Raw genomic sequence first — 27,740 nt, 5'->3', positions numbered from 1 at the left:
GTGCGCGTGTATGTGTGTGTGTGTGTCTGTGTGTGTGTGTCCGCACATGTGCTTGTGTGTGCACGTGTGCATATGTATGTATGAGACTAGCACGTGGCAGAGAAATATAGTTTCTGTAATATGTTTTTGCGATCTCTGTGTTATTATTGTATTAAAGGAGTGGATGACCTCAGCAGTCCAGATGTGCTGTTGGGCGTGTCACTATTACACACTAACTCATTCACTCTCTCTCTCTCTCTCTCTCTCTCTCTCTCTCTCCATCCCTTATTAAGACCTCTCAGCCTCATCTATATCCTGATCTTATTTCTCAGATTCCACGCTGAAGTTCCTGTGTCTCTCTCTCATTCTTTCTGTGTCTCTCCTCTCAGTGCTGCCACTCACTCTCTCCCTCTATCTATTTCTCCCTCACTTTCTCTCTTACTCTTCTCTCCTCTTTCTTTCCTTTTTTGCTTGTCTCCCATGCCCCCTCACTCTTGGTGGTCGACAGTGTTTTCAGTAGCAGTCCATGTTGCTTCTGGCTTTTTGAGTAGTGACTTCAGACTAAGCAGCCAGAGATGTGCCACTGCTGTTTTGTATAAATATTTATGACACGTCTTTTCCAAAAAAATGACTGCCTCCTTCCCCTCTGTTCTTTCTCCCTGGTCTTATTTCAGGAAACGTTCAGGCACGTCACATGCGCCGAGACACTTCTTCAAGAATAAAAATGAGAAGGACTTCATTTGAAGCCAGAAATCTGGTGTCAGATCACTTCCCCTGTCAGTCTTGAGCAAGCTTTTGAAACTGAGCGTTCACATGTGTGCGTGTGGGTCTGTGTGTGCGTGTGTGTGTGTGTGTGTGTGGGTCTGTGTGTGTGTGTGAGAGTGTGTGTGTGTGCATTTAGAGTATATACATTACGTTCGTACCTCTGGACTGAGGCCCCGACACTGTAGAATGGAAAAGAACAGGCTATTATTGTTGCAATCTGAGCTAAAACCTTTTTTACTTTTCCTCCACACAACCTTCTTTCCACCGCTCACATACTTCCCCCCTTTAATCCCCCTTTCCATCCCCCATCTCCATCCCCTCACTTTCCTTATATTCCCTCTCTCTCTTTCCACACTCATCCTGCTCTCACTTCATGCTAAGCTTCCTTTCCTCATATTGACCATCTCTCTCTGTCTAAATCTCTCCACTCTCACTCCCATCAAGAATCTTCTCCATCTTCATATACTCTCTCCCTCTCTCTCTACACTTCCCCCTAGTCACTCCATACTCATCCCCTCCCTCTCCATATTCATCCTTCTCACTTTACACTCATCCCCCATCTCTCAACAATCCTCTTTTTTCACGCTCCACTCTTTCTCTCTCATACTCATTCTCTTCGCACCCCATACTCCTCTCTCTCTTGTTACACTCACCTTCCAATCACTTCATACTTATACCCCTCTTTCTCTCACTCTCTCTCATTCCATATTCCCTGTTTTCTTCATTCTCTCTTCCTCTATCCACGCTCCCCACACTCACCTGACGGTACAAGAGTGAGAATGTGGGCGGGGCTCCAGGGTCCTGGCCCCGCCCCCGTGTAAGCACAAACCCGGAGAGTCACATTGGACAGGGGCTCAGACAGGTTGACGGACAGCTCAGTGGACGGCCCTGCATCCAGCACAGTCTGCGTCAGAGAAACACAGGAGATTCTGAAACATTTGCCCCTTTGGCAATAAAACCTGTGGATGCTTACATTCACTAGCATAGATATCTCACATATATTAGAATGATTCTCTTTTCACAGAGTGAGTTCAAACCAAAACAGTGAGGTAACTGGAATATCAAAATGAAAACAGTATAGGCTTACGCATGTGTGTGTGTGTGTGTGTGTGTGTGTGAGTGCATGTGCAGGCCTGCGTATGTGTGTGAGTATGTGTGTGTGTTACCTGAGTGATGTTGGGGGTGCTGTATTCCAGTTTGTATCCAAGCAGGCGCCCATTGAGTCTTCCTAAAGGCGGAGTCCAGCTAACTGTCACCTCCGTCCCATTGGCCACCGCACTTATGTTCTCCGGAGCCGACTCTGGAACTGAAAAACACCACGGAAACCGTTATATAGCAGTAGGTACGCACAAAACACTGTTTAACAACCTGGTGTAACAGCACAATCCTGTACTCTGCCTTACATCTCTCCTCTCTAGAGAAACCTGAATATGGACTTGAACTGGCAACCTTCTGGTGTCAGGACTGGGCCCTCTTGTCATGAGGCCGCAGAGCGAGGTATGTCATTTTTAGCTGCTGAAATAGCCCAAACATGGTATGAGACAGTTTGAGCACAAAAAACACGGCCTGTCCTGGTTTGGTATGCGGGCGAATGGGGCCCAGAGGGGGGGCAGGCCTGATGGATGTGCCTGTGACAGGACCGAGATTTGGGGAGATAGAGGGGCAGCAAGGGACAGCTGGACAGCTGAGACGGGGGAGCGGGAGGAGGGGCGTCCGAAAATGTGGAGAATCTGATGAGTCTCTCTCAGTGAGTCAGAAGTGTGGAAATGTTTGGGGGCCACAGAATTCAACGCGTCACGGAGCATCCACACAACACGTTTGGCTCTCTCACTGACTCACCCCTCCCTCTCTATCTCTCTCTCTCTCTCTGTCCCTCACTCAACCTCTTTCTCACTCCCTCACTCACCCCTCACTCTTTTTTCCATCCTCTCTCTCTCTCTCTCTCCCACTCTCTCTCTCTCTCTGTCCCTCACTCAACCTCTTTCTCACTCCCTCACTCACCCCTCACTCTTTTTTCCATCCTCTCTCTCTCTCTCTCTCTCCCACTCTCTCTCTCTATCTGTCCCTCACTCAACCTCTTTCTCACTCCCTCACTCACCCCTCACTCTTTTTTCCATCCTCTCTCTCTCTCTCTCTCTCTCTCCCACTCTCTCTCTCTATCTGTCCCTCACTCAACCTCTTTCTCACTCCCTCACTCACCCCCTCACTCTTTCTTCCATCCTCTCTTTCTCTCTCACACACACACACTTACTTACTCACTCGTTCACTCACTAGACCAAAGACCAAAAACACCACTGACAGCAAAAAAAAAGGAAGAACAGAAAACCAGCTCCACACCACGCAAATTTGCGAAAAAAACCACCATGATAATCACGCCAAAAACGTGTGGGCGTTTGTTGACTTCAGCGCACGGCTAGAAATCCCTGCATTTTAGTGACGGCAGAAATCTGAGCAAAGTGTTTCTTACTATTGTTGAGTTGCTATGGCCACCACTCCTACCTGTGAGAGTGCAAATGGTCACACTTAGTGAATAATAAGTGAAAACACAGCAGTCGGTTTGTGCCTCTCTGTCGCTCTGTGAGGAATGGCATGATTCCTTTCTGTCAGAAATTCCTGGCTCTCTCTCTCTCTCTCTCTCTCTCTGGCTCGCTCTCTCTCTCTCTCTCTCTCTCTCTCTCGCCCGCTCGCTCATTCTGTCGCTGTTCCCCAGTTTCGCCGCTGCCCTGAACCCTCTGATGATGTTATCAGGAAGTGTTTCTCCCCTGATCGTTTCCACATGTGGCTCCGACTCCGACTCCCTCCCAGCCAACAAAAACACAAACAATTACCCTCCCTCCCCCCCCCCCTCTCCATCCCTCCATCTCTGCACCGCTCTCCATCCCCCCCGCCCCCCCCCCCCTTCTTTCTGTCACCCTCCCCCACTGATGGTTCAAACAGAAGCAGAGATGCTCGGCAAAGGAAGGCAGAGGGGAAAGGACATATTTATGTTCGTAGTTTTGGAGAACGAAAGCATTGGTGGAAAAAAAAAAAACACTTGGGGTTAGAAATGGAGGAGGTGCATTTTGCACGGGGGTAGGGGGAAGGGGGGGCGGGAAGTGCTGGTTTGGGGGGAAAGTGCTGGTTTGAGGGGGAAAAAGTGCTGGTTTCACGGCTTAAAAAAGCTCAGAGTGCCTCTGAGCTCTGTCAGAACAGCGAAAAGCTAGCGACGCAGAAAAGGTAGATCACAGCACCCCTGAAACAGGCCAGGAAAGACTGTTTCTACACAATAACAGTATTTTTTTTTTTTTAATCTAAAAATACATTCCAGTGTTTATGTTCCATTTGAGCTTGAGATTGAGTCAATTCCACCACGTGGGCAAGTACTGAAGCCGGATTCAGATCCCAGTAAGCTTCTTTGTTTTTCTTTTTGCCTTTACCGGCAGTTTCCCCGAAAACGATCGCCTAAAATCCGACGTGGAAAGTAAAAGTCCAGGGGGCCAGAAAGTAAAAGTCCTGGCGTGTGCCTCTTGCACCCATGAACTCAGCCAGCTGATTTCTCTCATTAGTTCTCCCTCCCGGCCAAGGAATCGTGCTAATTAGCAAATCCAGTCGACTGGAACAAATTACGGAGGAGTACTTTTACTTTTACTGAACCCAAACTTTCCACCTCAGCCTAAAATACATATTAAATTTCAGCTTGGGCTGAATTGCAATTTTAAGGAAAAAAAAATACTGTATTTGAAGAAAAAACTATTTGAAAGTGAATACTACTGTTTTGTTCCCATGAAATACACGAATATTTCTCTCACACTCATACTAAATGCCATGGCATCAAACACACAAATGGACAAGGACATTGATACACACTTCCATCAGTTCAGTTGAGCAGTTAATGCTTGTACACGTTCAGACACACATCCATAAATACGCATACCAAAGCAGATACGGACACACACATACACATACATACAGACACACATGTACACACAATAAAACAATTGCAGTGGCACTACACATTTCCAAACAGCAGGACAAGCGTGTAAAACAAGGCGTTCTGCATGAAGACAGGGCTGAGGCACTGATTAGAGTGATTTATTAGAGTGAAGTAAAGGGTTGGCTCTTCTGATGTTTTAATCATACAGCAGTAGTATTTATAACCTCCGCCAGAAGAGGAAAGAGGATTTTGGGAGGCTTTGGGGCTGCTGTGTCGTTGGGAATTTGAGGCTTTCGCTGTGGGACGAGGGGCGGGCTTAGGGGTGTGTCCCTCTCCCTCCCTCTGGGACAGTGGAGTCTGGGAATTTAGCAAAAATAATTTTTAAAGGGATATTTTGTTTTTTAACCCTTTTCAACCACCCCCCACCCCGCCAACCATCCGTTTAAAACCCTGTCATCCCAGGCCAGCTTTCCCTCTCTCAGACCGGCGCTATCTTTTCCCACAGTGCTCGGCTCTGTTCCCTCTCTTTTTTCGGAAAGAGAGGGTGAAATCGGAGGTCATCTGGGGTCGGGAGAGGGAGGGACAGCTAGCCGGAAAACAGATGAGGGGATGCAGAGAGAGACGAAAAGGCGAGAGGTGGGAGAGGAGGGGATGTATTGTGAGGGACGGCGAGTCGCGTCGGATGGAGGTGGGGTGTCCAGGGGATTGGGGGGGGGGGTGCTATATTGGGGCAACAGGAAACACATTCCAAGGCCAATGCTTTAGGATTTGTGGAATATCCAGGACAGAAGAAGGGAAAAAAGAGAGGTAGAGGGCTGTGATCTAGAGAGGAGGGGTGCAAAAGAGCAATGAAGCAAGCCATTCTGACTTAAACTGAGAGACTTGGCCACTTGTGAATGAGCTCATCTACGGAGGGCCAGGGTGGTCTGTATTTGAGATAGTGAACAAGGCACAGCGGGTCACTGTCAGGGATATTAAAGCTGTAGGAAGTGTTAGGATATTCTGCCCTTATTCGTGGAGTCAAATGCAGGACGATGAAGAACACGCTGACAAAGTTTCCTCAGAGGATTTGATGTTTAATTCAATGCGCAAGGGAGAGACAGACCCAGCACAATCGAGAGAATCTCTGCCCATCACGCTGTGTGGTGTCTGGATATACAGTTTTGCAGTCATACATATCAAAAGGTTGAGTTAAGTGGCGGGCCGGAGACAAATGGTCTTGTCCCTCCCTGGGAACCCTCGCAGCCATTTAGCATAGGAATGTGACATCTTTGCCGCAGACACTAGAGGTGTTATACTGAGACACACTACAGAGGGGCTAGCCACAAGGCATGCAAACTACAGACACAGTAATGGCAGAAACGGAAACACTGTACACTACATATAATATATATATATATATGTATACTAAACAAAACTGGGAACCTATCAGAAGTGATAAACTCCAACAGGAGAGTGCTAATCTGACAGAGAGAGACCTGTCTGTTTGTGAACAGACCAGACCTGGGTCAACTACGTATTTGTTTTGGATTCAAATACTTTTCTACGCTTTACTGATCTCGTCTGTTGTATTTGAACCAATTAAATACTCTCAAAAAGTAAGCAAACCCCGCCTTCTGGTCATACTGGCAGGCTCAATTACACCAGGCAAGATCAACAGAGCACAGAAGAGTATTTGAGTCCAAAGCAAACACGTATTTGACCCAGGTCTGGCGCAGACTGACACGGTAAAGGCAGATTAGATCACACTGTGAATGAAACCACTTCAGGGGCTCTCATCCTGTACCGGCGTCCTCCGCTCGCTGGACACACGCGTTCGCACACACATCTCACAACCCCCCCCGCCAGTTTCCTCATTCACTTCCTCATTCACTCCTCACGCACGTTTCCCGCCTTTCGCTTCCCTCTGCCAGTCTACATTTGAGGATAAAAAGTGTACGTAAGACTTTTATTAGAGGATGTAGCAGTCAGCGGTACATTTCTGATTTCCCTAACTTTCGGTGTGAGATATGATTCAGATGAAGGCGTTTCAAAATGGACGCTTTCAAACAAAACGGAGGAGTACTGGGCCAACGTAGCGGGTTTCTGGAAATTTAAGCCGTCGTGGTGACAGGCAATGTTTTAAATTATCCTTCATCATGAAATTGTACCCTTGTATTTTTCATGACGGAAAATTAGAATTTCAAAACCATGTCCAAAATTACCCTACTACACTGTAAGCTGCTGTACATATAACACATTTATTATGATTATAATATGATAATAACTGTTTTAAGATAAAGATTTAAAATGTTTGAGTGCTCTTAGAATTTTATTGAAAAACGATCCCTCCCTAAAACAACAACATTTTAGCACTATTAAATCAAAAACAAAAATGACATTTTTCCTTTTACAGTATGTTAAAAACAATAATGAATTAAAAATTTTGATTTAGAATTATCTAAGTGATCAATCTCAATTAACATAACTTCAGTTATTGTTAAAACATGATATTACATTTTGATATTAGCAAATATGAATATGTTGAATGTATGACAAATGAAAATCATTCATAACCAAAACCGTATTGGAAGCAATCAATATGGTAAATGGTAAATGGTAAATGGACTGCATTTATATAGCGCTTTTATCCAAAGCGCTTTACAATTGATGCCTCTCATTCGCCAGAGCAGTTAGGGGTTAGGGGTTAGGTGTCTTGCTCAAGGACACTTCGACACGCCCAGGGCGGGGTATGAACCGGCAACCCTCCGACTGCCAGACAATCGGTCTTACCTCCTGAGCTATGTTGCCCCATAGAAAATATAAAAATACACGGAACAAAGCATGCTTTTTTTTCTTTAACATACACCAACACCTGATTGCTAACTTGATAATGCATTCACGTCATTACCATACATACAACTCTAGGTTTAAAGCAGTTGCAGTATCAGATTAGTGGAACTTGCATCTCTCCCAGATTCCTTATTGCCGCTGTCATTAGCATGTAATTTAATAAATCATAATTTAACTGTCAGGGCTTATTTCACTGTCGCCCTGAATGTACTGCGTAAGCAGGTCCCACAGATATCACACAGCACACATCTGTCAGGGAAGTGCTGACTAGTCAAATGGAAACAGATACCGTTCATAGTCAGCTAGTAATAAGGCACAGTTTGTCATAGGCAGGTTCATTCGATTAGTGGTTAAATTCTGCATCGCAGGCCTCTTTGTAATAATAAACCATAATCCAAAACACATTTTCTGGTCTATCCCAATGACGGGTGGCTTTTATCTTTTTTCTTCCGAGCGTTCAGTGTCTGATACATGAGTGACAGTTTTTTGGTAGCAGAAGCCCTGCAGGGTGAAATCTTAGCTTAGCTCTTTACCCAAAATGCACTGGTAAAATCAGATAACTGTGTCTAACTGTGACATCAGTGATTTCCCATTGGGAACTGAGGGACTGTGTATACACACACACACACACACACACACACACACACACACACACACACATACATATACGCAGATACACACACACGCACACTAAACACACACACGTACGCACATACACACACATGCGCTCACACACACACAAAACACAGACACATACACACACAGACACACAAACATACACACACACTCTCTCTCTCTCTCTCTCTCTCTCTCACACACACACACATCTGGGAGTCAGTCTACAGGGATATTGCAGACTAAGGGGCATGACAAACATGCAGAGGCTCAGTCAAAGTGCAGTGTGTCTGTGTGACCACAGCAACACGTACATGGAAAATATGGCTCAGGAGTCATCAATATTTCATTATTCCACCCTTCCAACTCACTCTCTCTCTGTTTTTCTCTCTTTTTCTCCCTCTCTCTCTCTCCCTCTCTCTGTCTCTGCTTCTCACTCTTTCCATCCCCCCAGCTCTCTCTCTTTCTCATTGCCTAAACATCTCCCCTCCCATCCCTTCTTCCCTACCTCATTTTCTTATCCAAACTACGCTGGAGGCCAGTGGCGTGGGGCGTACGACCTGCCAAAGCTGTCCCCTGCCGTATTTCTCTCTCTCTCTCTCTCTTTTTCCCTCTGAAGCCCCTCTCGCTCTCCTTTCTCTACCTCCTCTCCTCCTTTTCCACCTCACTTTGGTCTCTTCTTCCTCAGTTACTCTGTTCCGTTAAAAAAAAACATTAGGAAATGGCGGTGGTGCAAGCAGACATGGAACTTCTCCCTCCCTCCTAACCCCACCGCCTGCACTTTTGCCCACTTCTTCCTCAGCCTCTCTTCTCTCTTTCTTTCTTTCTTACTTTCTTCTTTTCATTTCTTTCTGCTCGGTTTATTCCCGTTCCCCACAAACGTGGCTCAGTCCCAGGTCATGGAAAGCATGAGTTGGCACGGAAACCGGCCCCACCTCCTCCCCCCCCCCCCCCCCCCCCCCCCGGACCCAATGCGAGACGCGGCGCGGCGCTCCGGACGGGACGCCAAACGGCGTGCCAGCCTCGCCAACGCACTCCGGGAAGCCGCTCGGTTTCCCGCCCCTCCTGCTCAGCGCCCCTTTCACCAGACCCTCCCCCTCTCTCTCCCCCTGCCTGTAGAGTAGGTGCTTTAGCTCTGCTTAACCCCTCTCTCTGTTCCCTTCAAGCACAGAGCCAAAATGGCACCAGAAAGTTCTGCCATCTGCGCTCCTTTCCTGTGCGGACCAAGTCAAAACGAGATTGGCGATCGAGTGTGCAAAAAAATTTGCTCGACGTGTGCGCTTAACCAGACAGAAACCTCGGGGCACAATGTTCTTTTCTAAATGAACAGGTCCCAGCTCACTGCATTCGGCCATAAAACAACAACTTATAATTAGAAACTCAAGCCACCACTACAGACAGGCCCAGCCGGAAAGATTGGCCCATCTTGAGACTAGAGACAGTGATGATACTTCAGTTTTAACGCAAGCTAATGCTAAATGCCAACAAGGAAGTGTTAACGGACCGTAACGCATTGCAAACAGTTCCGGTGAGGAGATGCCACAGCCTTTCTGCGGCGAAATGGAGGAGGCGAATGTGGGCGGGGCCTACCTCCTTCGGCGGTGTGCAGCAGTACCCAGGGTGTCCAGGAGGAGGCGCCCTGGCTGCTGCGGCAGGCCACGCGCACGTGGTAAGAGCTGAAGGGCTCCAGGTCCGGGATCAGGTGGCTGGCGGGCGGCACGTTGATGTTCTGGTTGTGGATCATGTGACTGGATACCATGCTGAGGTCAGCATTGGAGGGCGTGGCCTGCACCAAAGGGATAAAAATGTGAAGAGGACACTGCTGTTATTTTCAATAATAAATGTAACACATCTCCCCGTTTTCTATTTTTGACAACAGGTAATTGTGATTTTTGCCAAAGATAATTAATAAGTTTATGCAACTGCTAAATGAAAGGTTGATAAATTAAGTTTATGTTCTCTTTTTCAAATCAAACCAGCTTCTGTAGTGATGTAGTGGTTCTGAAGACAGTAGTACTATATGCAAAACATTTTTGCTACTTAAAAATAATGAGAAGATTTTATCCAATTAACATTCTTGCCTAGCTTTAGTAAGGACCTGAAAGCAGAAATGCATTTACCTCTTTGTAAGTTTGGTATGTTAAGAGGCATACAGAACACTATAGCATTAAGCTTCTCAGGAACCATCAACCACTGGTATGCGCGTATTAATAGCTTTATAATATTGGGAAATATAATGCTTATGTTATCCTCCAATTAGATACCTATACAGAAATGGAATTAATTTCATATATATAGACATTACACATTTTTGTTGTTAGCAGACATTGCAGTATAAAATATACTGCTGTAAAATATATATTTTAAATATGGCACATGTATGTTCAGCATAATATATTTTAATATATTCAATTTTTGTAAGGCTGTGCCTACTATAAAGGTAAAAGCAGGACTCATTTCTGTAGTAGGTATTAGTTTCAGAGATCAACCATAGTTGTCCATTACAGCATGAGCAAAGCTGATCAGATTCACAACGCAAACAAAAGGCAGTCAATATAATCTGTGCCTGTGAGCGTGTCTGTGATATACAAGGAAAAGATCACTGACCCTGATTAAGCATAATCTAGGAAATCCACCATTTTTGGTGACCTTGACCAGAGGTAGAATGGGGTGGAGTGGGGCGGGGGGGGGGGGGGGGTGAGTTGTTCCATGTCCGCTTACAATGGCAATTCAAAACAAAACAAAGTAGCTGAAAGAAGAGAGAAAACGGGTGGTGGGGAAGGAGAAGAGGGAACAGAGAAAGACATGAGAAAATGAGAACGAGAGAAAGAGGAAAAGGCAGAAAGAAAAAGAGAGATAGAGTGAGTTTTGGGAGTGGAAGTAGCCACATAGAGGGAAATGGTGAAGATTCACTGGTAGAATGACTGACAGGTTGTGGTCCGTGCTATGGTAACTGTGATCACTGTTCCCTCAGTGACCTCCCAATCACTGACTCTGAGACTTAACCCCAGTAGAAGCGATCGGTTTCACTTCTCTTTTCTGATAATCTTTCTTTCTCTTTTCACCCAGGGCCCAGCAGAGGCAGGATGTTCTGACCCACAGAGATGGAGAGAAGGATGGGGGAGGGACGAAGGGGTTCCCCACCATGCAGTTTTTCTTCGAATTCCGTAGCACCTCGTCATTCTTCTGTTTCGCTTCCCCTGTTAGGACACCTTCAGTTCTCTCAATACCTTCGCATTAGAGTGGATGCGTGCAGTTCAGTCCAGCAGGGGAAAAAACGTAACTTCCCTAAGTACTCAAAAATAGCACAGGAACAATGTGTGAGTGTATTTGTGTGTGTGTGTTTGCATGACTATATGTGTATGTGTGCACATGCGTGAGTGCATATGTGTGTGATGTGAGTATGTATGTGTGTGTGTGTGTGTGTGTGTGTGTGTGAGTGAGTGTGTGTGAGCATATGTGTGTGTGTGTGTGTGAGTGTGTGTGAGCGTATGTGTGTGTGAGTGTATCTGTGTGTTTGTGTGTGTGTGTGTGTGAGCATATGTGTGTGTGTGTGTGTGTGTGTGTATGAGTGTGTGTGTGCGCGTGTGAATGTGTGTGAGCGTATGTGTGTGCGTGTGTGTGTGTGTGTGTGTGTGTGAGCGTAGGTGTGTGTGTGTGAGTGTAGGTGTGTGTGTGTGTGTGAGAGAGAGTGTGTGTGAGCGTGTGTGTGTGTGTGTGAGTGTGTGAGCGTAGGTGTGTGTGTGTGTGTGTGTGAGAGAGTGTGTGTGAGCGTGTGTGTGTGTGTGAGTGTATGTGTGAGTGTGTGTGAGCGTAGGTGTGTGTGTGTGTGTGTGTGTGTGTGTGTGTGTGTGTGTGTGTGTGTGTGAGCGTAGGTGTGTGTGTGTGAGTGTGTGTGTGTGTGTGTGTGTGTGTGTGAGTGTGTGTGTGTGTGTGAGTGTGTGTGAGCGTAGGTGTGTGTGTGTGTGTGTGTTCTGGCTGGGTGAGCCTGCAGTGCTGGGTAATACCTGAGCACAGAGTCACACTGAACCAGCATCCGCACGTCCCCCCAGCAAGCTGCAGGAGCGCCGGCGGTTCAGCTGTGTGAGCCACTCCCGTGCTTTCTGACTCACCCAATACCTGCTGTCCCCTCCCTGCTCTCCCTCCATCTTGCTTTCCCTTGTTTGTTATTTCTACTCACAGTTTCCACCCTTTAGCTTTCCTCAGTTAAGCCCTGTCTGAGCGTAGCTTCAGCCTCTTTGCCTGCTTAGCCCTGCATGAGAATGCCAGACCGCGCTACCGCTAACTAGCGTCTCCTCTTACAGAGCTTTAGAGCTAGCGCAACAGAACCAGAGTTCATGCGCTGTGTCTTTTGATTGCCTTTGTCGTTTGGAGACGCGGGTCCCCCCCCCCCCCCCTTTCCAGCAGGCCTGTTTGAGAGCTGGGGATGTGAACTCTGTGGGGTTCGGTACGAGGGGCGCGGGACGAGGGGGAGGGGGGCAGGCGGGTGAGCGCAGAGTTTATTAGAAACAGACCTTCAGGGGTGGGGCCGACCACGGGAGGGAGGGTTTCAGGTGGCAAATCGCAGAGGGCGTGTCGAGCTGGTTCATCGTAGCGAGACATGGTGGGGTGGGGGGGGGGGGGGGGCTGGGTTGGTGGGGGGGGGGGGGGCTGGGTTGGTGGGGGGGGGGGGGCGTGGGTGCGGTGACACTGAGGTTAAGTCCAAGAGGCAACTTTCCCAGAGTGAAATTCGATCCACAGCACTGTCACTGGGTGTCATGGAGAGAGACATACCAAGAGTCGGAGAAACAGCAAGAGAAACAGAGAGAAAGAAGGACAGAGAGCATGAGGGGAAAGTAAGAAATGGGCAGATGGAGGGAGAGAGGGAGAGTGAGAACATGAGTGAGGAGTAAAGAGAGAGGGAGGGAGTGGGCCGTACTTAAAGAGAGAAGAGGGGCACAAAAGGAAACAAGTAAGGAAGAATTTTCATGAAAGAAAGGATTTCAGGCAATGGCAGTACTAAAGTTTAGCTGACCCATTCCTGTCACTTTCTGTGTATGTGATTAAATAAAGGGCCTTGACAGGTGCAACGGTCGTGGAAACCTGAAGATGAACGTACTTTCCTTGGGCTCGGCCCAGTCTACTCCCCTAAGCCTGGGACTTTCCTGGCGTGTCTTACCTGGATGGAGCACACTCTGATGGGGTACACCCCTGCAAAGCCGGGCTCCCAGGTGATGCGCAGACTGGCGTTGGTGACCTCCACGGCCTGCACTGCCTTCGGCTGGTCTGGGATGACTACAACAGAGGAAGACAGGGAGTCAAAAAGGTCAAATCCTTTATATTTACAGCACCTCCGTTATATCCTAGCGCTGAAGTTCGAATCCCCTCGGCCAGGAGAGCAATGAACACACTCTCTCAACCGCGGCGCGGTGCGTCCGCGCCTCACGTCCACCTGTGCCACGCCTCACGCCCGCACTCACCTGTCACGGTCCCGGAGGCCGAGGTGGCCACGCCCTTGCGGTTGTGGGCCTCGCAGGAGAAAGCGCTGGTCCTGTTGAGGCCTGGAGGAGGAGGGGGAGAGAGGGGGAGAGGGAGGGAGAGAGGGAGGGAGAGAGACGGGGAGGCCGGTCATAAAAGGAGTGAAAAGAGTGGGTGAAATCTCAGAGCTGCAACACTGCAGGGCTTCCAGGTGGAGCCCTGCTCCTGGATTTGGATCTGAGGCTGGGGGGGAGGGGGGAGGGGGGAGGGGGGAGGGTGTGTGTGTGTGTACACAGGTGTGCACTTTAATTATGAATGATAATCGAAGGTTATTGTGTGTTACGGGTATTGTGTGCATGGAGCAGTGTTTTGTGTGTGTGTGTGTGTGTGAGTGCTTGTGAGTGTGTGTATGGGTGTGTGTGCGTGTGTGTGTGAGTGTGTGTGTGTGCGTGTGTGTGCGTGTGAGTGCGTGTGCTTGCATATGTGTGTGGGCACAGGAAGCACTCTCTCATCTGGTCTGTAAAGAGCTGAGCAGCACACTCTTGCTTCTGCTTTCTGTGACTGAACTGGGACAGACACACACACACACACACACACACACACACACACACACATAGCTGAGTGCTAATGCCTACAGATGAGGCAAACGCATTCTGTACTGTCCCTGGTTCTCACACCCTGAGTGAGTGCTGACACACATCCCCACACAGCGCATTGTCCACGCATGCCAGGGAATCCGCAGCTGACTGTGAGCGGCTCGCTCGGCTACACGGGCCGCAGTCAGCGGCAGCGCATGCTCCAATTGGCTCGTGAGCGCTACAGGAAGCAGGGTCAAAGGTCGGGGTCCAGAGCGAGCCAGGGGGCGTGAGAGGGGACAGCGATGGGGGCCCGGCGACATACATGTGTAACGTCACACATAGCACCCCCCCCCCCCCCAAACGGCCGCTCTCCTTCTACACTGGTGATCCATGTCACATGGGCACTGTCACACATATAGCACCCCCCATCCCTCCTACACTAGTGATCCATGTCACATGATCACCGTCACACATGCAGCACCCCCCTCCCTCCTACACTAGTGATCCATGTGACTTTGAGAGGTTCCAGGGCTGGATATGGGTCTCATTGCTCTAGTTCTCAGACGTGGCAGAGTGGGTGCGTGCATGGGTGTGTGTGTGTGAGTGTGTAATTGAGTGCCTGTTGTTTATATATGCATGTGTTGGTGTGTGTACGTGTGTGCGTGCGCACATGTTTGTGTGTGTGTGTATGTGAGTCTGTGTGTATGTGAGTGAGTAATCGCGTCTCTGTTTGTGCATGTGTGAGCCAGCGCACACCTACTGGCTCTCTCAGGACTTTCTGAGGTTCTGCATTGAGGCAAAGCAGGCCTGGAGGGACGCCCCCCTCTGTGTAAAAGGGCTTGTGAGTGGTTGTGACCCTGTGCCCACAGCGCGCCATTGGTCAGCCCACCGCGATGACTCAGAACTGTGGCTCTGCAGCTCCCCCGAGCTCATACCCTGCTCCCCTACCACCCCCACCCTCCCCCCCCCCCTCCCTGAGTCACTGAGGCTGGGCTCTGAACAGGGAAAAATGTGTCAGTTCGCAATGTTTCCTACAGAAACAGCAGCCCCCCCCCACAGCCAACAGCTGGTCCTCAGTCTTCCTCCTCCTCAGCAATCTGAACGCCTGTCCATCAGGCGCTAAGCAACCAGAGTGAAACCAAGGGTAATGGCTTCGAACCTGTGCCCGCACGCACACCCACTGTACTTAGCGAAAAACAAGTGCTCTCTCAACACGAGGAGACAGGATTCCCCATGCCCCCACGCCCCATATGAAATTTTCATCTACGAGCGAAACAGGACAGCCCGGCCTTTGATTTACAATCCTAGGGAATACAGCAGAGCTCAGAGCTCCCCCCCCAAACTGCGCACCGTGACTGATGGCTTACGCAAATGTTTTTCTTGGACACGCCAGAGTTACCGCCGTCATCCGCGAAAAGCGCAGGAGGGCAATCCTCCAGATCCCAGCGTAGCACCCAGTTCCGTCCCTAATCATCTGGTCCGACTAGACCCGAGATCCACAGTTTATTGTCCTGTCCCGATGAACTGACTAGGTGTTAAGGGTTCAGTGTTTGCCTGGCAGTTAAACCTGAGCAAAGAGGGAAGGGATCTGTTACGTGTTCAGGACACAGTGTGTCAGTGTGTGTGGCACAGATGCCCTGTGTTCAGTGCTATGCTCAGATAGCGGACTGGTGTCTGTGGTGTTGATTTCAGTATCTGTGATTATAAGTGTTAAGGCAAGCTGCGTTCAGTACCTGCGATTGTAAGTGTTAAGGCGAGCTGAGTTCAGTACCTGCGATTATGAGTGTTAAGGTAGGAGACTGCACTATGTTCAGTACCTGTGATGTTGAGTGTGGAGGGGGACAGGGACACCGGGTCCTTCAGGGTGTTGAGTGGCGCCCCGTCCTGCAGCCAGATGACCCGCACCGGTTCTGGAGGCCCGTGGGCCACGCAGCGCAGACTCAGGCTCACATTGGCCACCGCCGACATGGCATAGGGCTCCATAGAGAAATGAGGGAGGCCTGAGAGAGAGAGAGAGAGAGAGAGAGAGAGAGAGAGACAGAGAGAGAGAGAGACAGAGAGAGAGAGCGCGTGAGAGAGAGAGAGAGAGAGAGAGAGAGACAGAGAGAGAGAGCGCGTGAGAGAGAGAGAGAGAGAGAGAGAGAGCGCGTGAGAGAGAGAGAGAGAGAGAGAGAGAAAGAGAGCACGTGAGAGAGAGAGACAGAGAGAGAGAGAGAGCGCGTGAGAGAGAGAGAGAGAGAGAGAGAGAAAGAGAGCACGTGAGAGAGAGAGACAGAGAGAGAGAGAGAGAGAGAGAGAGAGAGAGAGAGCGTGTGAGAGAGAGAGAGACAGAGAGAGCGCGTGAGAGAGAGAGACAGAGAGAGAGAGAGAGCGCGAGAGCGAGAGAGATAGAGAGAGAGAGACCATTATTACAAATCCTCCTTGGAGAGGAAAGGCATATCTTTTAGTATTATAATTATTGTTCATATTATATACTAATTATTATATACGAATATACATTTTATGCCTGTTATTTTTATCCTCATTTTTACTGTTGTTGTTATTTCTGTCATCATTATTGTTTTTGATTGATTAGTATGCTTTGGCAGAATGTCAACATGTCACGCCAATAAAGCATTTTGAATTTGAAAAAAAGAATTTGAGAGAGAGAGAGAGACCAGATAATAGATGCACAACCCCCTGAATGAAACCAGCCTTACTACAGTATAAATACTACTAGCATTATACACACATATTTCATTTCATTTCTCTGGATTTGCCCGCCCGCGTCACTGACAGTCCCACAGCGTCTGTAAGCGTTTAAGTCGTACCGCGATTGGGCCAAGTCGCTGACACAACTGCGGTCGTGAAGCGCTTTCATTTTCAGGAGGAAGTCGTTTTCTTTATTAATTTCATTCCCTAGTCAGTCATTACCGAGGCAGAGGCAGCTATTGTCAAATTTTGGAGGCTAAATGTATTTTCCAAAAAAAAATGAGTAAAATTGTATCTGAAAAAAAAATGAGCATGAAATATGGGCTGACGTGTGAAAGTTGTGATTTCCTGCAATCTTATGAGTCGTCATGCAAGGAGAGTGGCCAATCAGCAGATTTATACACTCTATACTGATTAAAAGGGGGCTTTATCCTTTCAATGACATCAGATCTTCAGTAATTATCCATTAATTATTCCCATAACAATTCAAAACGATTCAAAAATATAGCTGAATAATGTTTGATTTAAATAACCCATGATCCTTTCATGTAATAACCCTAAACTTAATTCTGTGATGACCCACGATTGTCCCCTGTAATAACCCACGAATTTCTCCTGCAATAACCCACAATTTCGTCCTGCTATACCCCATCATGCGCCCGCTAAGAACTGATGATTTTGTTTCCTGAAATGACTCTGTTCTTCCTATATTAACCCCAGGAGCTGTTTTCTGAATGAACGCGTGGTCTCTACCAGTTCTAAATCTGGCCATTACCCCGTGATAACCCCTAATCTGTGTAATAAACCAAGTTCAAGATTTTTTTTTTCTTGTACCAATTTTCATGTAATTTATTTACCCACAACGTTTTCCTGGGATGATTCCACATTTCTCTCCGTAGTTTTCATTCTCGTTTTTCTCATACTAATTTCTCATATCTGTAATTGATTTTAGCCTGCAGTGCATTGAATTGCGTAGTTACTACACTTGTATTTGAGATGAGAAACATGCAGTGGATTTATTCCATGTGCTTAATGTGCTCACCCTCCAGCTGAATGTGGCCCTGATGGGACACCGTCTCCTGGCCCCCCTCTGTGACTGAGCAGCGGTATCCCCCCATGTCCGAAAGTTGCACCGCCTCGATCCTGCGGAGACGAAAAGAAAGGAGTACCCCTCTTCATCATCAGACAGGGACACTTAAGCATCCGCTTCATCATCAGACAGGGACACTTAAGCACTGACTACATCATCAGACAGGGACACTTAAGCACTGACTACATCATCAGACAGGGACACTTAAGCACTGACTACATCATCAGACAGGGACACTTAAGCACTGACTACATCATCAGACAGGGACACTTAAGCACTGACTACATCATCAGACAGGGACACTTAAGGACCTCCCTTCCCAACGACTCCAAATCCCAGGCAGGGGCGCCACCAGGGATTCTGGGCCCATGAAAAGATCCCACTTTGGACCCCATCACCCCAGAAAATCCTACACAGTAAACTTTTCAGTGTTAAATCAGCTCTTACAGAGTACATATGGTACCTATTGGACTCATATGGACCCTGTTAGAGTTGAAGTCATCTAGGACATTTTTATTGTGTATTTTATTATTTATTATTATTTTTTGCAGGGCCTGCTCTGTCAGGGCCGTGGGAATCGTTGCCTTGGAGACCCCCTGCGGCCCCCCCACCCCCAGCTCTCTCACCTCAGCTCGCTGATGGTCAGCCAGCCGTCGTCCACGGCGGGCACCTGCATCTGGTTAGTGTCGGCGAAGTCCAGGGGCTGGCCGTCCCTCTGCCACACCACGTCCGGGGGCTCCTCTTCCCCCGCCCCCCCCTGCAGCGTGCACTGCAGCTGCACCGGCTTCCCCAGGGAAGAGGTCACATTTCCCGGGCTCTGGATGAAACGCGTCCCTGGGGGAGGTCGAGAGAGGACACGTCTGACACCCAGGAACAGAGAGCCGGACAGCACGCGCAAGGGCAGCGGCGTAGCAATAATCAGTTTACAGAGGCTGCGGGTTCAAATCTCAGGTGAGACGCTGCTGCTGTGCCCTTGAAAAAACGCACCTGAATCACTTAAACAATTTAAGTAAATAAATTATGAATAGATTCCTGCCTCTCGTCCAATGCACGCTGGGATGGGCTCTAGCACCCCCCGCGACCCTGCCCAGGATAAGCGGACATAGATAATGGATGGATGGATTAGGAATGGACTGAATGTTTAGATTAAAAAAGGAGAGTGCACAGGTCATTCTTGATAAGGACCTCTATTGGGTCTTGGAGGGACCGATCGATTTAGCATTCGTACACTTTTATTGCAATTCTGCCGATAGCTATGGATCAGCTTCTCCTTTTCGCTGATCTCTGACTGTTTGACTGATCGGTGACCTGCTCCTGAACGAAGCGTCCGCCACGTGCCCGTTACCCAACACCGGAACGTGGCCCCCCTTCGTTTCCTTAAAGGTTCCCGTTGCACAAGCCGCATCAGCCGCTGCACAGGCGACGCGGGCCTCTGTTTATGGCGAAGCGGTGAGCTCATCCTGACCCGCGCGTGCACTCGGTCATCTCTGCGGGCCTGCACATCTGCATCCCATTGAGGCGAGACTCCGTTTCACTGCTCCAGCATCGTTTATGACTCAAGCGCGGACCCCTTTCCCACCACCGTTCGTCTCGGCTCCCTGGCGATCAATAAAGTCTCCCCGGTCACTGACCACGCACACTCATATCTGCTTCGATTGCTTTAAATCAAACAGGAATTCATTCATAGGCAATCTAACAGGCACGCAGGCTAGCAGCAGAACTGGCTAAATAGAGTGACTGTATCTGCTGTATTAAACATCATACGTACTTACGCCTTTATCGTTTGCTTGTATATTCTGGTGCGATATACAATTACGATATGCTTCACATTACTAGCATTCCTGCCATTTCTACATGCATTCCACACATTGGAAAACAATGGAAACACCTTTGAAGACTTTGCTTCATCCTTAATCATTTAGAAGTGCAATCACTGTTACAAATGCCTTTGGTGATATGCGCAATTTGATTTAATTATCAAATGGAGCCAATCAATCAATCAGGCAATCAATGCATCATGGGAGGAGGGGGGGGGGGGGGGGGATTTCATCACCCAGATAAGAGGGCAAAGTGTCCAGGATGTTGTTCCACCGAGGCGCTTATCCGCCATGTTTGATTAATCATTTACTTGATTGAGACATTCCAGACTTCCTCATAACTTCTGAGGGGGAGGGTCCAAGAATGCTGGGCTGGAAGGTGCTGGTGCTGGATTGCAGAGCAGAGCTGGGAAATGGCAACCCAGGTGCTTATCCTGTCGCTATGGTTACAACCCTACTCCACCCCGCATGGCTGTGACCTCTCAGCTCAACTCTGATTCTATGGGCCACAACTGGAAAGCAAATTTAACAGCTATATTATCATGCACGTTTGTGCTCGCTGGACAAATTGAGGTTCTAGAAGAGCTGAGTGCATTTTCCATGGCCAAAAAAACTTTTTCCCTCCAATTTTTTAGACTATGTATGATCAAGTGCTTGCAGACGGTTTTGGAAGGTTTGTTGAGGTCAGACATGATTTCTATGATCTTTGTCTTTGGCTGCTTGGACTTTGAAATGGCCTTGGAGATAGAGGGGGGAGAAAGGGGTGGGGGGGGGTCTCAACCTTGTCCAAATCATTGTAAGAGCAAAGTCCTGACAGTTCAGCGTCTCTTAGGGACAGCCGTGTGTCCGTCTGTGGGCTTCAGCCTGCCTCAGACAGTGGAGCTCAGCCCCAGCACTGATAACAGGGACCAGAGCGGAGGGGGAAAGGACCGGAGCACAATGGGACTCTTTCAGAACTTATCTCAAGTGGACTCATAACAAGCCAGTGAGAATGCCTCAGCTTATTTCCGCACAGCAAAGCCTGGACACAAACTCTCTCTCTCTCTGTTCTCTCTCTCTTTCTCCCTCTCTCTCTCCCCGCTTTCCCGTCTCTGCTACATCCAACCCCACCCTGCCCCCGCTAACCCCCATACCCCCCCCCCCCCCCGCCGCCACCCCCGCCCTCCACCACACACACACACACACAAACAACAACCCCCACACATCCAATTCCCCCAGCTCGCATTCCCACAAATTCAATCCAAAATGCCTCACTGGCATGTCTCACAAACACGCTGCTTTGCCAAAGATTTGTGCGCAGAAAACCAGAAGGAGCGCAGCGTATACGCATGTAAAACAGCTGTATTATGCCGTCACAGTTGAACAGCTAAATCTGCTTGGTGCCTATGGCAGTCTATGGCTTGTAGCAGAGAGATGGGATCTCACATATTGTCCCAAATCTTGATTCACCCTGGTGAAGTATGGAAAGGAAAGGCCCCCAAAACTGTTGAGGTTCTTTTACAGGGCAAAGTCTCCCCTGTGAATTTGAGGGAAATGGTTTGGGTAAGACTTTTGTTCTAGAGATGGGGTTCATTTTTTTCAGGAGCAGTGAGCCGCAGAGTACAGCCAGGGTCCACTGACGTGCCTCAGCTGTTTGTTTGGCAACACCCCACAGAACAGCAGATTGAGTCGTACTGCAGATTCCAGGAGGTCTTAATAATGAAAGCTGCATCATTAAGCCCCGCATAAGCAATAAAACGACAAGGCTAGATGGGCTAAATGGCCTGTTCTCAGTAGCACGATATTCTTATGTTCTTCTTACGTACGTCATGAGATGTTCGCTTATGAAAGAACAGGATCGCTGAATGTGTGTTTTCTCACGGACCTGTGAAACGGGAAGAAATCGTGAAGCGAAAAGAGATAAATGATTGGCTCAAATAGTGACAACTGTTCATGTTCACATGACAGGAACTAAACACGTGTTTATTTTTCTTCTCGAGAACCGCTGAGATTCCATCATCAAAGACACCGTCTCTACCACCTTATAGGATAAACACATTTTTTCAGAGTGACTCACCTTGGTTCAGGGACAGCCCTCGGCCCGATAGACAATTATCCCATATACTAGTGGCCAAAGTCTACTTGTTGTGGTAACACAGTTGTTTTTTTTGTAACAGAAATGGAATATACTGCAATCTACGGGATTAAAATATCAAAATATTGCAACATTTCATCGCAATTGAGCAATATAAAATTGATTTCTACCAGATGTTGCAATATATATTTTGTAAATACATTGTAGTTGCTGGAGATGAACATGGCTGTTTCATTAGCCTGTAATTCACTATTTTCCCCTCCTTTCTCGCTGAGATTAGTTCAATATTCATCGGCAAGATGAGGCTCCACAAATCTGCTCACAGCCAAAAGAGCTGTGCGGTTGGGGAGCGATAAATCTCGATCATTTTCCCCCCTTCCAGTTCCTGTTTCAGTCTCTCACTCTTGCTCTCTTGCACTCCTCTTGGAATGCAAATTCCAAAAAATGCTGGTATGACGAAGTTTCACTGGACTCGCCAAAAAGTTAAACAATAGGAGACGCAGAAAAAAAGAAAAAAAAAGAAAAAGAGAAATGCACATAGTAGCAAATGATCCCTAGCATTCCTACAATTTTTGCCATATTAAACAAATTGGTCAGTCTCATATAAATTGAATGGTTTCACTCTCCTCTTTCCTGCCCCTCCCCTTCTAAAGTTCCCTAAGCTTGCCAAGCTTCTGCCCTTCTCCGTCATAGGGCACGACCTCCGACCCTTGACCCCCACCACCTATGAAGCAGGTCATTTCTCATCGCCCAGTCATCGGAGCCTAGACTCCCGTGATCAGCACATGGACAAACAGTCACATTTTATCAACACTGCGCTGGCATTTTGTTTGCCCTTCATTCGTCTCACAGACCTGAAAACACACAGCTACGCGACTGACACGACACGAGGAGAAATCCTGAATGATTCTAAGAAAAGAAAAACAGACTGCCCCACGGATTATTTTTGACCCGGGTTAGAGAAATTGCAGGGATCTTGAAAGCAAACATGCCCACTGGCATACAATCACACGGGGAGAAACTCACAAGAGGGCGTGTTTATAATAAAAACCCTCAAGCTCCCTCTCTCTCTGCTGCTGTGCCTAGCTTCTCTGGCACCACATTGTACTTTGAGCGTGTTAACTTCTCTAAAAGGTCCGCACAACCGAGTTCTTTTGTCATCACAAAACAAAAGGCGGTTATTTTACGCCTTAAACACCTGTGTTTAAATGCCGAAAACTCCTAACAAGTTTAACAGGTATCCCTGGAAGGATAACATAGCAGGCTTAAATCAAGTGTAACTGCGTGGGTGTGCGTACGTAAGTCTGTACTTACGCGCATACCTGCATACGTTAGGCATGTTATATTATCTCGACCCAGTCCCCCAGCCTTGAATGCAGAAGAGGACTATTTTTCACTTCCTGCCTCCTTGGCATCCGGTACAAAAAATAATACACTGATGTATGAACAAGGTCCCACTGCGCCGGCAGGATTTCAAGTATCCTCCTGAGACCCGACAGAAAATAAGTACTCTAATTCAAAAAAAAATAATAAGGTATCTTAGATGACAAAAACATGTTGCAGTGAAAAAAATGTTAAACTTAGTTTAATTTTATTGAATGTCCCTGAGACCAGCACAGTTGAATATATGGTTCTTGAGATGAAGACCAGATAATCATGTCTCCTGTAGGGGACAGAAATTAATAGCTGGATCTTAGGACTATATATGGACTGCCTGACTGTGTTTCAGCTTAGATTCAGCTTATGATAAATATCAAATGACTCCAAAATCCAATAAATGAGTTTTTTTTTGCTCAAAAAGAAACCCATTCCAGGGGCAAGACCATGTAGCATGGCCTTTCAACCCTATACAAACTCCTCTGTGCAGTCCTAAATAAACTGCATGCAGAACAAAATAAACAGGAAAAGAAATCGAGACTAAATATTTATTAAATCCCTTTTTTAAACAAGTGGCCCCACTGAGTTTGCCTCCTTTTTTTTGAAAGGTTACGTTCTCACCCCTCATTACACTGTCCTCCCCTCGAACATCTCACACCACCTCTTTACCTCACCAGCTTTAGCACAGCGAATGAATCAGGGCTGTTTATAGTGAACCAACAGGAGAAAACTGAACGTCTATTCATTCTCTCGCTCCCCCGTCTCCTTTTCGGGCCTTAAAACGTAATCCTCCGTCCCCCCCCCCCACCACCCTCCCCCCACCCCCCCCCCCCCCCCACACCCACCCCGCTCTCGTAACGGTCCTCCTCTTCCTCTGAATCACCACGGCGGATTACCGTACACGCTCGACGTCTGACCTGACTCAACCGCACCGCATACTTCGACCCCCTTTTAGACACCGCCGAGGTTCCTGCGAATTGCTGACAACTAAAAAAGAAAAAAAAGGCTCACCTCTTTTCAACACTGTTCACTGCAAAACTCTTATTTCATCCAACTGTACCGTACGTTTCTGGATAACTAACTTGTTTAGTTGAAAATTCTGAGGAACTGGTGGCAGGGGCGGTATAAAATTCCTCCAACAACCAAAGAATTCAACAAGTTCATCTCAGATACATATTTGACTCAGCCAAACTTTTCCTCTACCGCCCTTCACCAAAGTTCTGTCCATCATTTCCATCATTCGTCCTGATACATAGCCTGCACCGCTACCTGCAGCCTCTCTCTGTCCCCCCCAACCCTCCCTCGCACTGCCTGAGTAACGAGTAACAAAGCCGTTAAGGTTTTGCGCCCCCCTGATTTCTGCAGTGGGGGGGCTTTTTTGAAGTTCAGGTTTTACACACGGAATTACACGTGCTTGTAATTATCCCGCGGTCCCCCCCCCCCCCCCCCCCCGCCCATGGGGGAAAGGTGCATCGCTGCGCTCGCTCTCGCGTCACGTGACCCCTTTGTTTGGAAAGAGAACGGACCAGATGCTGACACGGCTTCAGACGAACAGAAAAAAAAAAGGTGAGCTGGCTGGAAAGATCTCATTAAAGTTTGATAATGAAATCCCATCATGCCGTGCGAGCGGCGAGTAGTGGGCCACAGGAGGGGGAAGCGGTGACCGACTCAGTGGGCCGACTGACTGCGTCACATAACTGAGAAATTAGTGCTTCCCTCTTTAGAATCGCCCCCCCAGACAGGTGCAGACATGTTCGGGTAATTAACCAGCAAATGCAGCGCAAGTGTTACCATGATGTATACGTGCACTTTTAAATACATTCTGTGGAGCCAGTTTCAGATCCGAGGAGTCAATCCACTGCCAGCACAAAATCTTTCCCAGTCACTATGTTGGGTTAGCGATGAGATGACTCAATGTAAAGCACTGACGTACATGGATGGTGTTGCAACACTGCACTGGAGACACATCATTACGCTAATGTACAACACACTACACTGAAACACATGGGCTTTAGCGCTACAATGGTAATTACAGTTAAAGGCCCCCACGCCTTCAGGTTCTTGCAGATTTACAAAAGGATTTCACAAGATTGTTCATGCCGATCAGCGATTTTAACTTCTCTATGCTCATCCCAGTCTTTCTATTTTGAATTGCCCGTTGCCTTAGAACTGCTGAGCTTCACACTAATGCCCAAGTAATCATTTGGGAGAACGTGGTACGGTATTAAAATAAAATGTGTCTTTTCAACAAAGGCATCTTTAAAAACAAAAGCTTTCAGATGGAGCCATGCACTAAGAAGTGTGAAGTGTGTTCTGATCATCTGACTTCTCATACCTAGCAAGATCTTCCAGAACAAAGTCCATACACACCCATGCACTCTCCCTGTGTGTTTGCGTGTGTGTGTGTGTGTGTGCGTGCACGTGTGTGTTTCTGTATTTGGGTGTTTAAGTGTGTGTGAATGTCTTCTATTAGTGATCTATGCACATGTCCATTCCAAAGACCAAACTGGAGCTGTAGGCTACATATTGCAGCCCATCATTATGAATTCAGAACATGAGTTTGTCCTTACCAGATTTTGTTAACACAAATTATTAGCAGACTAGTGCACATTATGGGGAACAGTTGTGTTGGTGTTGTATGCTTTTTATTATCATGTCATGAAGATTTTCTTCAACTACTTCTAAAAGCTGCATTCATACATTTATAGAGATTAATTACCAGCAAAAAATCTATTGTAGTATGTGATAACACCTACAACACTAATAATAAGGCATTTGATTACAATGGCCAAAAACGATTTATTATTATTTTTATTATTATTATTATTATTATTATCATTTGTGTTGTTGTTAATAATAATAATAATAATCATCATCATCATCATAAGAAGAATAATAATAATCATGCGTTGTATCATATGCTTTCTTACCTGGCACAGGTTTGGCTGTACCTGGGTTCCATATTGCGGATAAAAACACCGTCAGCAACAGCGTGAACCCTGACCCTCCGTTCATCCTCTTTCTCCTTGGACGGCCCTGATCAATTAGAATTCCTTTGGAGATTTGAACTGTAGTTAACACAAGTCACCGGGGCTGTTCAGTTCGTATCACCGCATCGTCGCTCTCAGCCAGTTACAGCACCAAAACAAAGCACGGGACGTTTACGTTTGTAGCTCCCGCAGTTGAGTAAATTAATTAACAGGTACAGCGACCTTTCATCTAATACTTCCGTAAACTTTGTCTTCTTTGCGCCACACGATTGGTTCCTTAAAGTGTTTATACAAACATCTAAGTAGAAGGAATGTGCCACCGAGTATGGACATGGAAAACAAATCAGTGACCGAATAAATCCACGTAGTTTTAGTTTATATATCTAAAGACAACAACTGAGGATAAAATCCAAATGTTTTGCGGCAATGCACCAAAAACCGCCGCTCAATGTTCCTAAAAAAATAATAAATAAAAAAACACACAAATATTATATTCCACGAGGCTTTTCTTTCTGTTTGGTAGAGTTATAGGAACCGGAGAAAAAAGATCTCTACAAGTTTTAGCAACAAAGCGGTCTGTTTAAAAAAGTGGTTTATGGAATGGATGTTTCGGCTCCAAAGGGTTTGTGCCTTCTCTCTTGTTCACGTCTCCTCGATCTGTCGCTCTCCTTTTCCCCGAGCCTGTGCTGCCGTCTTGGAGCCTTACCCCAATTATTTTCTTTCTTCTTTCCCCCTTCAAACAGGACTCAAATTCCTTGACTGAACTTCTTTCCATTCTCCGGCTCCCTCCTCCCCTGTACTTCCCCCTCCTTCTCTTCCTCCCCCAACTTTAGCCGTTTTTTATTCTCACCGGACTAGCAAAGAATCAAATATATATATATGCAATCAGACCAGTTATTATTGTGAGATGTTTCGACAATTAAGCTCTAACTTGATGTGCGAGCAGCACCTGTAACACCTGTAACGCAACATTTCACCCATTATTTTTCAAGTTTTTTTGTGATAATTATGTATGCTACGAGTCTGAATGGTTGCAGCCTGAATCGAACATCTACGAACACTCGAACACCATTTGGGTTTGGTAAACACAATTCTGACGCTGAAAAAGTCATCCTCGCCATCCAGGTGAGCTGTTGCGGTGATTTTTCAATCTCTCTCTCTCTCTCTCTCTCTCTCTCTCTCTCTCTCTCTCTCTCTCTCTCTCTCTCTCTCTCTCTCTCTCTCTCTCTCTCTCTCTCTCAAACACACATACAGAAAGATTTGAGATATAAAAACCCCTTTTATCGGGACATTGTTCAACCACAGAAATTACTGTACTTCAAAATAAAAATAATAGACAGAAAGAAAGAGAGAGAGATGATGATGATGCTTGATTAAACTAATATTATCAATTTTCCATTTTACTGTGAAGACTTGCAGCCTCATAGCCCAACCACTTTTAGCAACTGCAGAACTTGGATCGTGGGAAAACTGTAGTCTATTTAAATATAACCGTAGTTTGACGTACCACAGATGCAGTGAAATACCAAAATTATGGTTTTGCGCTTTTGTTTTGGTATGTT

General features: G+C 47.1%; 1 protein-coding gene across 1 annotated transcript in view; it reads right to left on the bottom strand.

Moving 5' to 3' along the window:
* The window catches only part of LOC118236394 (tyrosine-protein kinase receptor UFO), a 39,040-nt gene extending 12,053 nt beyond the window's left edge, over positions 1 to 26,987 (bottom strand). The window contains exons 1-10 of the mRNA XM_035434739.1: positions 26,119 to 26,987; positions 18,547 to 18,754; positions 17,873 to 17,973; positions 15,957 to 16,139; positions 13,564 to 13,644; positions 13,263 to 13,378; positions 9,695 to 9,890; positions 1,911 to 2,050; positions 1,504 to 1,648; positions 903 to 923 (exon numbers count right to left, since the gene is read on the bottom strand). Coding sequence (XP_035290630.1) covers positions 903 to 923; positions 1,504 to 1,648; positions 1,911 to 2,050; positions 9,695 to 9,890; positions 13,263 to 13,378; positions 13,564 to 13,644; positions 15,957 to 16,139; positions 17,873 to 17,973; positions 18,547 to 18,754; positions 26,119 to 26,203 — 1,276 coding nt within the window. The 5' untranslated portion in view covers positions 26,204 to 26,987. The remainder of the gene's footprint in view (positions 1 to 902; positions 924 to 1,503; positions 1,649 to 1,910; positions 2,051 to 9,694; positions 9,891 to 13,262; positions 13,379 to 13,563; positions 13,645 to 15,956; positions 16,140 to 17,872; positions 17,974 to 18,546; positions 18,755 to 26,118) is intronic.
* Between the last annotated feature and the right edge of the window lie 753 nt (positions 26,988 to 27,740).

The sequence above is a fragment of the Anguilla anguilla genome, chromosome 9 (genome assembly GCF_013347855.1).
Source record: "Anguilla anguilla isolate fAngAng1 chromosome 9, fAngAng1.pri, whole genome shotgun sequence".
Classification (NCBI taxonomy): Eukaryota; Metazoa; Chordata; class Actinopteri; order Anguilliformes; family Anguillidae; genus Anguilla; species Anguilla anguilla.
This window is presented reverse-complemented; position numbering and strand designations above follow the sequence as displayed.